At 53.5% G+C, this 9,904-nt stretch overlaps 1 protein-coding gene across 1 annotated transcript in view; it reads right to left on the minus strand.

Annotated features, from left to right (window-relative positions):
- Positions 1-2,323: 2,323 nt before the first annotated feature.
- Positions 2,324-9,904, minus strand: part of NEU3 (neuraminidase 3) — a 19,588-nt gene continuing 12,007 nt past the window's right edge. The window contains 2 exon segments of the mRNA XM_045293182.1: positions 2,324-6,823; positions 6,825-7,886. Of these exon segments, the coding sequence (XP_045149117.1) occupies positions 6,788-6,823; positions 6,825-7,886 (1,098 nt within the window). The 3' untranslated portion in view covers positions 2,324-6,787.

Raw genomic sequence — 9,904 nt, forward strand, 5'->3', positions numbered from 1 at the left:
CCTAATGCCACGACCCTTTAATACAGTTCATGGTGTGGTGACCCCCCAACCATAAAATTATTTTCATTGCTACTTCATAACTGGCATTTTGCTACTGGTATGAATCAGGTGACCCCTGTGAAAGGGTTGGTTGACCCCCCAAACGGGTCCCGACCCACAGGTTGAGAACCGCTGCCCTACACAGACATGGCTCCGGAGCACCATGCTGGCAGGATCGCAAGCCTCACTTGCACGGGTGGGCAGGCATTTTATACAGCAGCCCTGCCCAGCACACCCACCTACCTGCGCCCCTGAGTCAATGTGTACGCAGCCCTGGATCCTTGTCAGGCCCCAGAGTTCAGGTGTAACAGAGAAGGCTCTGCCCACTCCTGACTCTAGGCATCATGTGCAGGCTGGCCCGCTCCTAACTTCGAGGCACCAGGAAGTAACACAACATTCACACCCCTGCCCCCACGCCTCCCCTTCAGAGAATGATCTATGCTGTAACTGGCCCCCGAAAGGAGGTCCACAGGAGGGTGGACGCCTCTGGCTTCCAGATTCACCACCTTCACACCTTCTGCTGTCACCAGGCTGACCTTTGGGAGCCCCTCTCTCCACTTTCAAGACCCCCCTGCTATATGTACTCACCCAAACCACTCTTCATGCTGACAGCACAGACGATGCCAGGCAGGGGTGCAAACCCCTGCTCTGGAAATGGATCTGTCTTTGGATGCTTCCGCATCGGTCAGTATTTTGCCCGTAGAATCTTTCAATATTGCAACTCGAGGCTTGAATTTTTTTCTCTCTCGAGTTCTTTCAGGTTAAGACATGCTGAGCACGTTCGTCCTTTTTGGTTTTCTAACTCTAGGTCTGCGTGCATTTCACTGTATTTGAGTACTTTGAAGTGCTGCCAGATGCTTCTTAAAGGATGGTGGGACTGCCTCACACACTTGGACATACTATCAGGAGAGACCAGACCCTGGAGGACGCCATGCTTGGCAAAGGGGCAGAGAGAAAAAGGCCTTGGAAAAGGCTGGCACAGCGGCTGCATCCATGGCTCAACATACCGCTCATGAGGGCGGCCCAGGCCCATGCAGTGCTTTGTTCTGTTGGGTGCAGGGGCGCTGGCACCTAACCACAACTGGGGACGGAAAACCACCGAGCCCTAGCTGTAGTGCCCTCTTTCCTCTCCAGGGGCCTCAGCAAAACCTGTGCTGGAGTCCGGGGCAACTGCCACGGCACAGGGAAAACAAGGTGAATTTCAGACCTGGGAAGAGCAGCAGCCTGGCAGGCGGGGCCGCACGGACAGCTCCAGTCCCTGCACCCTCCTGGCACTGGCAGCAGTGTGGAGGTGGCAGGGGACAGGCACCAGGTAACATCAATCCATTGCTAACAAGCCCATTCTGACTCAGTGACTCTGGAGTGTTTCCCCAGACTGTAAATCTTCACAGGAGCAGGCAGCCTCATCCTTTTCCCGTGGAGTGACCTACCTGGTGGCTAGCAGCCCAACACTTGGCAGATAAGCCGCAGGACTATCTGTGAATTTATTAGAAATGTACCAAGTCAGACCCTTCAAAAACCCAAAACGGGACTGTCACCTTTGGATTCTCACGGCGACCCTGTAGGACAGAGTGAGCTCCTGAGGGTCTACCTCTCTACGGGGGGAGATGGCACCAGTTTTCTCCCTCGGAGCAGCTGGTGGGGTGGGACACGGAACTCACTTCACCATCAGGGCTCCTGCAGGTCAGACCCCAGACCTATTTAGTTTGATTCTGGGAACTGGAGGCCCAGTGACATTTTGTGTTGGTCAATGTCTCTTGGTGATGCTTATGTCTACGTCTGAGTCGGCCTGCTGACACGGTGCCCATGACGGGGCTATTAATACATAATCAGAAAAGCGCTGACACAGCGGCTGTTTTTGAACACCCCCCTATATGCCACACAGTTTTCACATTTTATCCAAGTACTAGGCATTTTAAATGCTTTGTCTCACTTAACATTCCTAACAGCCCTCGTTTTCACAGGTGAAGAAACTTTAAGACACTTGCTCAAGTCACTTAACACATCTTCCAGGCTATTACTAAAACCCTAGAGGCTTAAAAGTTAGAACTTCCAGACCGTGTAGTAACTAACAAAGTGCTAAGTCCATAGTATCAACTATTGTGTACCTCATTTTGGTAGAAGGATGTATGTTGCAATCCTTGGATTTATGCGTTATTTACTACTCATGGTGTTTGGTATGTTCAAAAGGGCCAGCTAGACCAAGCTTTTGGTTGGTGTTTATGTTTAAGGCAGTTGAATCGATCAAGTTTGTGACTGGTGTCTAAATAATCCAGGCATTCGATGTTTTATTAGGGGGATTTTATTAAGTTGTGCACAAAAGACTCCGTAACGGTGCACACTGCTCTCCAGCCCTTAAGCCATCCAAACGCGGCAAAATGAAGTGGAAGCCTTAACGAGGTCTCGGGACCGCAGGATAGTTGGATGACGCTAACTGCTGCACAACCTTTGTGAAGGAGGTCCGTTCCCTGCGCTTCCCGTACTCTCACCTCACTCTGTGGGTCTGTGTCCTGGGATACATAAGCATTTGAAACAGCCTTCAACTGGCGAGTCGTTGTGAGAAAGTAGACTGACCCAGTGGCAGAATGCGACATTTGGTCAAATGCAGGGCATCCAGTGGAACCAACAGAAAGTCCGAGAAGGCTCCTGAGACAAGGCAAAGCCATCTCCTCGCTTCGTTTAGGTGAACCTGTGTGGCTTCTCCGGCAACAACGTGAGACCAGGCCCCAAGTGCTCTGAAACTAAAAGGAGACGGGCAGCGGCCAGCGCGGGAGTCGGCCGAGGGCAGATCCTGTGCACCCCGATCCCTCCACTAGTAGCCACCGTGTCAAATCCTGCCGCCTCACTAGCCCTGATGGCCCGGCCCTGCTTCTTTCAACAAGTTGCCCTGTTCAAAGGCCATGTGTGCGTGCAAAGGATGACTACTAATACAGTTTTCAGAAAATAAAAGGGTCTACAGAAACCAGGATACTGCTTCAAATTTGTTTGGGAAACATGTTGTGTACAAATTGGATATCAAAATCAGGGTGGTCAACATCTCCGTTTCCCTAACAGCAGCAGCAAAACCAGAAGCCACTAGAATCAAGTTTATTCCACCTTCCTTGTTTCGGAATCACGGCGGCTTGGACACAGCGCGCTCTTGACAGCAGAGAGAACAGACACGCTCAGCACACACTGAGCCCCAGCGACACTGAGTCATGCTTAGGGATAAAGCATCCGTGAAATGAGAGCCTACACCTCATCTCGGGACCACAGCACAAAGCCCGTCCCAGGAAGCCCATGTGGGACCTGGCGGGCAGCATGATGTAACACAGCAAGCACTCGCTAGGCGCCTTCAGAATGCTGTGCAAACCCTCCAGGGACGCACCCTCCCCTTCTCCCAAGAGCCTCCTCAACTAGTGCCAGAGGGCAAAGGATCTTGGACTCACTCATTCATTCCGCACATCTTTACTGCGACTCTGGGTCCATGCTGGACAAAGCTAAGACTTAGACCCAGTCCTTACCTTCATGGAATTCGGGAAATGAATTTTCAAAATGCACAGGCTTGTAAGTCATTGTGATTCGGGGCAAAAAGGGCAGAGAGGGGTCAGAAAGCCTGGATCCTCAAGCAGCTTACAGCCTAACAGAGGGCTACAGGGAGAATGCAGAATATAGGGCGGCCTGTGGGAAGGACCCGAGTGGATTAGATTGTACACCCTGGCAGTCGAGAGGGAGATGGTCTGGCATCTATTTGACTAATTCAGGGGGGAAACCCCGCTTCCTAGAAAAGAGTGAGCAGCCCAATCTGGGCCAAGTGTAGGTATCAAATCCTGGGGAGGAGACTGTAGGTCCCTAAGGATAGCATGTCAGTACCGTCACCTCTCCCAAAGCAGGCCAGCTAACATGTGTCTAACCAATGACTACAGCTGCACACACCTCCTGTGGACTTCGCAACCAGGAGAAACAGTTTCAAATAACAAGGGTTTGAGTTAGCGCTTAGGAATTAGGGAACAGGTCAGGGGGATAGGTGGCCTGGGTAAACACTAGCTGCAGCAGGCTCCTGCTCCCTGCATGTTCCTGTACCCCTATAAACGTGAGGATGCCAGGGGCCGGATGTGTGGGGAGCCCCTGGAGCAGAGAACCACAGCCCATGTGGTCACCTCTCCTTCCCTAAGGGGAGGCAGCAGTCCTCTTGTCCTCACAGCTGCTGTCACCCACCTTACCTGTCCTGTGTCTCCCTAGCCGGGAGCCGGCGGAAGTGGGCTCAGAAAGGGCACCGGTATGGTAGCTTAGGTCCCAAGGAATTGGCACAAGCAAGGTCGCAGTGCCCACGGCTCTCGTAGTCGGTCACCTGGATCACAGTCAAGCTGGGGAGGACTCTCTCTGCAGGCCGAGGCGCAGGCCCATGCAGGCCTCTCTTCACAGGGTTCCGAGGACCAGCTGCAACCTTTTGTCTTAGCTTCTTCACAGCAGCCCCACCGACACCATCTCCCCAGACCAGGCCACACACCTGCTACCTGCCTTCTCTCCCTGGAGGTGCCAGGATGCCTATCTGTCCATCTTTTTCTTCACGGCTGCCGTCACCCACTCTGGGGTCAACCCCAGCCCCCACGCCAGACTTCCCTGGCCCTTCATCTTCCTCTTACCCTTCCTGAAATTGCCCAGAGACCTTTCGCTGTGAAGGCTTGTGTGACGAGCCATTAAGCAGCAGCCCACCTGAGAGCAGAGGGGAGTCTTTTAGGGATAGATGAGCTATCGGAGGAAGGCCAGGATTAGACAGCGAGTCCTCACCGGCACGTGACTCGGGCGCCTTCCATGCGCCTCCACTAGGACAGTCCTAAGGAGCTCCTGATATCGCCCTGCTCCTGATCCGTCAGGCCTGCCTGTGGGAGGTAGCCATCTCTCTACCCTCTCTCTTGAGGGTACGGTGCTGAGTAAAGCTTGGCTGAACAGGAAGGGAACTACCCCTTACCCCTCTCACGCTCCCCAAGTCCTTCTGCGCACCCCCAACCCCGGGCACGCCTGGCTCCGCCACGCCCTCAATGGCCAACTTGACGGAGGGCTTCCCCGGCCTCTGTCAGGGCTCACCTGAGGAAGTAGAGGTAATTTTATTCATCCTTTCACCCCACAACGTGCTGAAAGGTTCGACATACCAGGCCACACGCAGACACCACTTCCAGGCCATGGGGAGACGGGGGTGACCGAAGCAGGGAGTGGCGACCAACAAGTACCTTGCGTTTTGCACAGCCATATTCAGGAAGCCGCAGAGCCATGCACAAAGGGGTAAAGAAAAGACCCTCACTGGGTCTGCGGCGACTGTTTCGGTAGGATGGGACATGCTCAGGGAATGTCGTAAAGCCAGTCTCCTCCAAAGACTCCAGCACTCTGCTGAAGGAGGGGTGGCCAAGCACACCCTTTCATCTGGGCGGGGACCCTGCCCCCCACCCATCCTGCTGGTACAACTGTAACCTCCCTAGCCTCCCACACTGCACTCCTCTACAAGACTTGCTCTTTGCTTTCAACACCAGTTTATGACCTTCTCGTCCCACAATAGGGGAACAGAGACTTCCTGTGGAAGGAATACAAACCTCAGGACAGGATTTCTGTCCCAGTAACAGACTGTGGGGCAATCGTCTGAAACAGGAAGACGTCAAAGAGGCCTAGCATAGGCTAAGCTCGGGCTCAGGCTGGTACAACCAAGAGGCAGCCAGACTTCCCAGACAATGATTCCAGGAGATCAGAAGGAATAAGCCCAAATCAGAGCAACCTTCTACTGGTGAAGCTGAAGACCTGCTCCACAGGTTCCACAGTGGCTGCGCCAGGACAGCATTCTGAGAGAACACACTTGGGAAGCACTGCGCGGCGTGGGCAGGCCCTTGGACTTCAGTGACACTGGAAAGGCAACAGAGACAACAGCGGGAGCCACCATCACCCCGACTGAGAGCCCTTTATCTGGAAACTCTTGGGACACCTAGATGGTCTTTCTTCTAACTGCATGAGGTCCTGGAAGGCTAAGACTTGGGGGGGGGCGGGGGGGTGTCTTGTCCAATGCTTTCGTCCTCGGCCCTGCCCCTTTGCATCAGGAATCACCCTCACCAAGGAATTGCTGGTGCGTCTTTCAGGGCCCAGAGCCATCAGATGCGGCCGGCTAGTGCTGAGCCCCTTGCTTCCTCCGAGGCAACGACGCTTTCCGGGTGAGGAGGACTGAGCAGAGCGGCAAAGCTGGGGAAGGCGGGTGCTCCCACGATCTGACTGTTCCGCCCAAGTCCCCAGAGAGCGAGCCTGCAGCGTGTGGAGCATGACCAGAAGGGCGTGGGGCTCGTTTGTGAGGGAAACCACCTCACACTTGGATGGCGTCCTTGGATTTCCATTTTGGATCAGAGTCCGACAGGCAGCCAGGACCTGTGATTGTGGAGCACCCAGGAGCCTGGCCTCTGCTAGGGGCAGGAGGAGGATTGAGCCTAGGACCGAGCGTCTCAGCTTACAAATGGAGACCTGAGGCCCGAGAGGTCAGGTGATGTGTTTAAGACCACAGGTGAGACCCATAGCACCGCTGCCCGACTCCCAGGGCAGGGTTTTTTCCGCTGCGGCAGCTCTGGCAAATTTTTCCTTTTGCTCTTGGGAGATGGAGGGGTGGTGACCCTGTGCCAGGCTTCGGGTCCAGGTAGAGGAGAATATTAAGCTTTTGGATTCTCTATAGCCCCAAAAGCTTGGGGTTCCCTTGGGCCGGATGCCATTGTCCCGGCTGTGGTTCCCGCCCTTCTTTGGGCTAATAGGTTCTGAGTCCATTAGTCTTGAACTGACTCAGGGCGACTGCCAGGACTGGTCCCGTCCGCCCGCACCTGGCTCAGTAGCTCTCCGTCTGTGAACAGGCAGAAGGCAATCTGCTCGCACTCCTGTTTGATTCCACACTCAAACAAGCAGCCAAACAAGCCCTCCTCCTCCACAACAGCCATGTCTGAGTAGCCGCAGGGCCCACAGTGCAAGATCCAGGGCCCAGACCAGCAGGTGGCCTCCAGGGGAGCCTGGTTGAGGTAGATGCCTAGGTTGACCCTCCGTTTCTTACCCGTTGGGTGTGAGTACAAGAGCCAGGATTCTGAGCAGGCTCCAGCTTCCTGCTCCAGCCCCGGGGAGCTGTCTAGTGGAGGGCTCGGCTGGACTGCGGGTGCATCTTTGCCACCAGGGTTCTGGCACTTAAGAGTGATCTTGAAGGGCCGGAAACTCACCACACTGCCTTGGCAGCCATGTGGAGGTTCACAGAGCTGATGGTTCAAGGCTGACCTCTGAAAGCACTCACCATGGTTAGTGCTGAGGGCTTCCCCCCGGTGTCTGCTTGGGGTCCGTGCACTACAATACAGCACAGGTGGACCAGCCTTCCCAGTTATTTCGGCCACCTCGCACTCCGCTGTCGCTATGGGCCTGATGAGACTGCCATGGTGCCAAGTGGCACCCTGATCATCACTGAAGATCATCAGGGAATGAGGCTTGGTGCTACAGGGAAGCCAGAAGCAAAAGGACGGGTGAGAGATGTAGTAGGTATACGCAGGGATGATCAGCCTTCCCGACTGCAGCTGGATGCCATGGCCTGGGCCCACGGCAAATGTGGCCCAGTGCTTCACCTCTGCGCCAATGACCTCCTCAGTCAGGTCCCTCACCTTGCTCCAGGAGAACCCATCATCCTCACTGTACACGAAGCAGAGGCGGGCAGCATTCCTACCCGACACAATCTGGTGCCGCTCAGTGATGTGGTCCCGCACACAGATGAAGAACAAGAACACCCGGCCGCTCTTCCGCTCCCACACGGGGCAAGGGTTCATGGTCCGGTGCCCAGGTAGTGTGGCTTCCATCAGTGACGTCTGGGGCCCCCACTGGGCGAGAGAGAATGATAGAGAAAGGGAGAGTGAGAAACTAATATGCAGACAAATATGAGACTCATGGAAAAGCATTCATACTTGTGAGATGAGGAAGAATATTGAGAGCTACAAAGCCTATTGGCTCGGGTACTCAGCAAATTCTCAAATACTAGAGAAGCTGGCTACAGGCAGTGCTAGACAGTGCACATGGTGCCCGCTGTCTGGAAGGCACTTCCTCACCTCGTCTGGATGGCCAATTCACCCTCCAAGTCCAAAGTCAGACTCCGTCCCCTCTCCTCCCGAAGGCCACCGTCCCTTCCTCCTCGTGTATCCATGCATTCAGCACTTATCTTCCACCGGACATTTTTAATGTGACTGTTCCTTCCAAGGCTGTGAGCCTCTTGGGGGGAGAGCCTATATCTTACTAATTTCATAGCCCCAGAGAGAAGCTAGGTAAGAGTCTGCAGAAAGAGAGAGAATGAACACAAGGCAGAAGAGCACAGCAAAGGCAGGCAGGCAAATGCGAGGCAGTCCCTAACGGCGTCTGTCAGAGAGGCTCAGAGACAGCGTCCGAGGGCCCGGCTTCATCCCTCCCGGTGTTCAGTCGTCCTCTCCCTCAAGCTCCTGCTCTGGGGAAGGGACACAGGAACAGCATCCTTGCAGAGGGCTTGTTAATAAGGGTCGATGAGGTCCGGTCCGATTTAGCCAACCACAAACGTGCTTGCCCTGTGCCTGAGTCCGAGCCAGCCTCCAGGAGAACTGCCACACACATCCTCCGCCGTGATCTCTACGACCCAAGCCGTCACCTCTCTCCCAAGGAAGGACCAGGGCATTTTCAACCCGCTAGCCTGTTAGCCGGCAAGTGCTTAACCACGAAGCCACCAATGCTAGTCATATAGAGGGATATATTTAAGCCAGTAGAAATCACTAAGAAAATTCTAGAAACACATGAAAGATGGACAAAGGGCAACTAGAAAGAGAAAAAACAAAACAAATGCAAACATGCTCAACATCACATGTAAAAGGGAACTGCGAACTAAAATCAAACTCCTCAAGCCCTCTCGTCTAACAAACTGGTGAGGGCAAGGTTGGACAGCACGCTGTTGGTGGAGAAGTAGGCAGTCCTCCAGGGGCCCGGAGTGCACAACGAGTCAGCGCTCCCCTCCCTGCCATCTAGTGGATGCCAACCACCGCGACCCTCAGGACAAGGCACAACTGCCCCTGTGAGTTTCCAAGACTTAAATTGTTTATGGGAGTAGAAAGCCCCGTCTTTCTCCCACAGAGCAGTGGACGGTTTTGAACTGCTGACCTTGTGGATCATAGCCCAACACATAACCACTAGGATCACAATTATAAGTCTACTTAACCAGCATCATCAAGTCTGGGAAAGTATCCTAAGCTATGTCTGCTCACCTAATTAGTAAGTGCATACAAGATCATTCACTACAGCACTGCTTGAAACTGCAGAATGTTAAGAACTATCCCAAAAGTCATTGACAGGGGCCAGTTCACCACAGTGAACACACACAGCATGCCGTAAAAAAAAGAAAAAGCATTATTCAATCTTTTGCTGTCCTTCTGTTTTGTCTCTGTTGTTGTTGTTTTGCTTACCAATATAAGACAGGCATGGGAAACATGCCCGAGGAGAGAGCAACAGGACCAACGGTTCTGGAGACACCTGGGGGGAGGACGAGGTGGGTGAAAGGAGCGGTGCGCAAACAAGACCATAGACAGGAAGCAACTAGGGAATTAAAAGCAACAAGGAGGATGTAGAGATCCTGGGGGGCTGGAGCAACAGCAATCTAGCTGAGAGGGATTACTAAGAGACAGAGAGTGAGCGTGATGGTGGGGCAGGAAGAAGGTAGAAGAAAACAGTGGAAAGATCTAGGAAGCAAAGCTATGGATAAAAGTATAAACATAGGTGTGCACTTGTGTAAATATAATTAATTCATACAAATAGAGGTATTAGCATAGGTGCATATGTATATGGCAATATATTGAGGAAGTGGATTGACTTTAGGCCTCTGCTCAAG

Source organism: Echinops telfairi, unplaced genomic scaffold (genome assembly GCF_000313985.2).
Source record: "Echinops telfairi isolate 266 unplaced genomic scaffold, ASM31398v2 ScPeMD7_1713;HRSCAF=2227, whole genome shotgun sequence".
Taxonomy (NCBI): domain Eukaryota; kingdom Metazoa; phylum Chordata; class Mammalia; order Afrosoricida; family Tenrecidae; genus Echinops; species Echinops telfairi.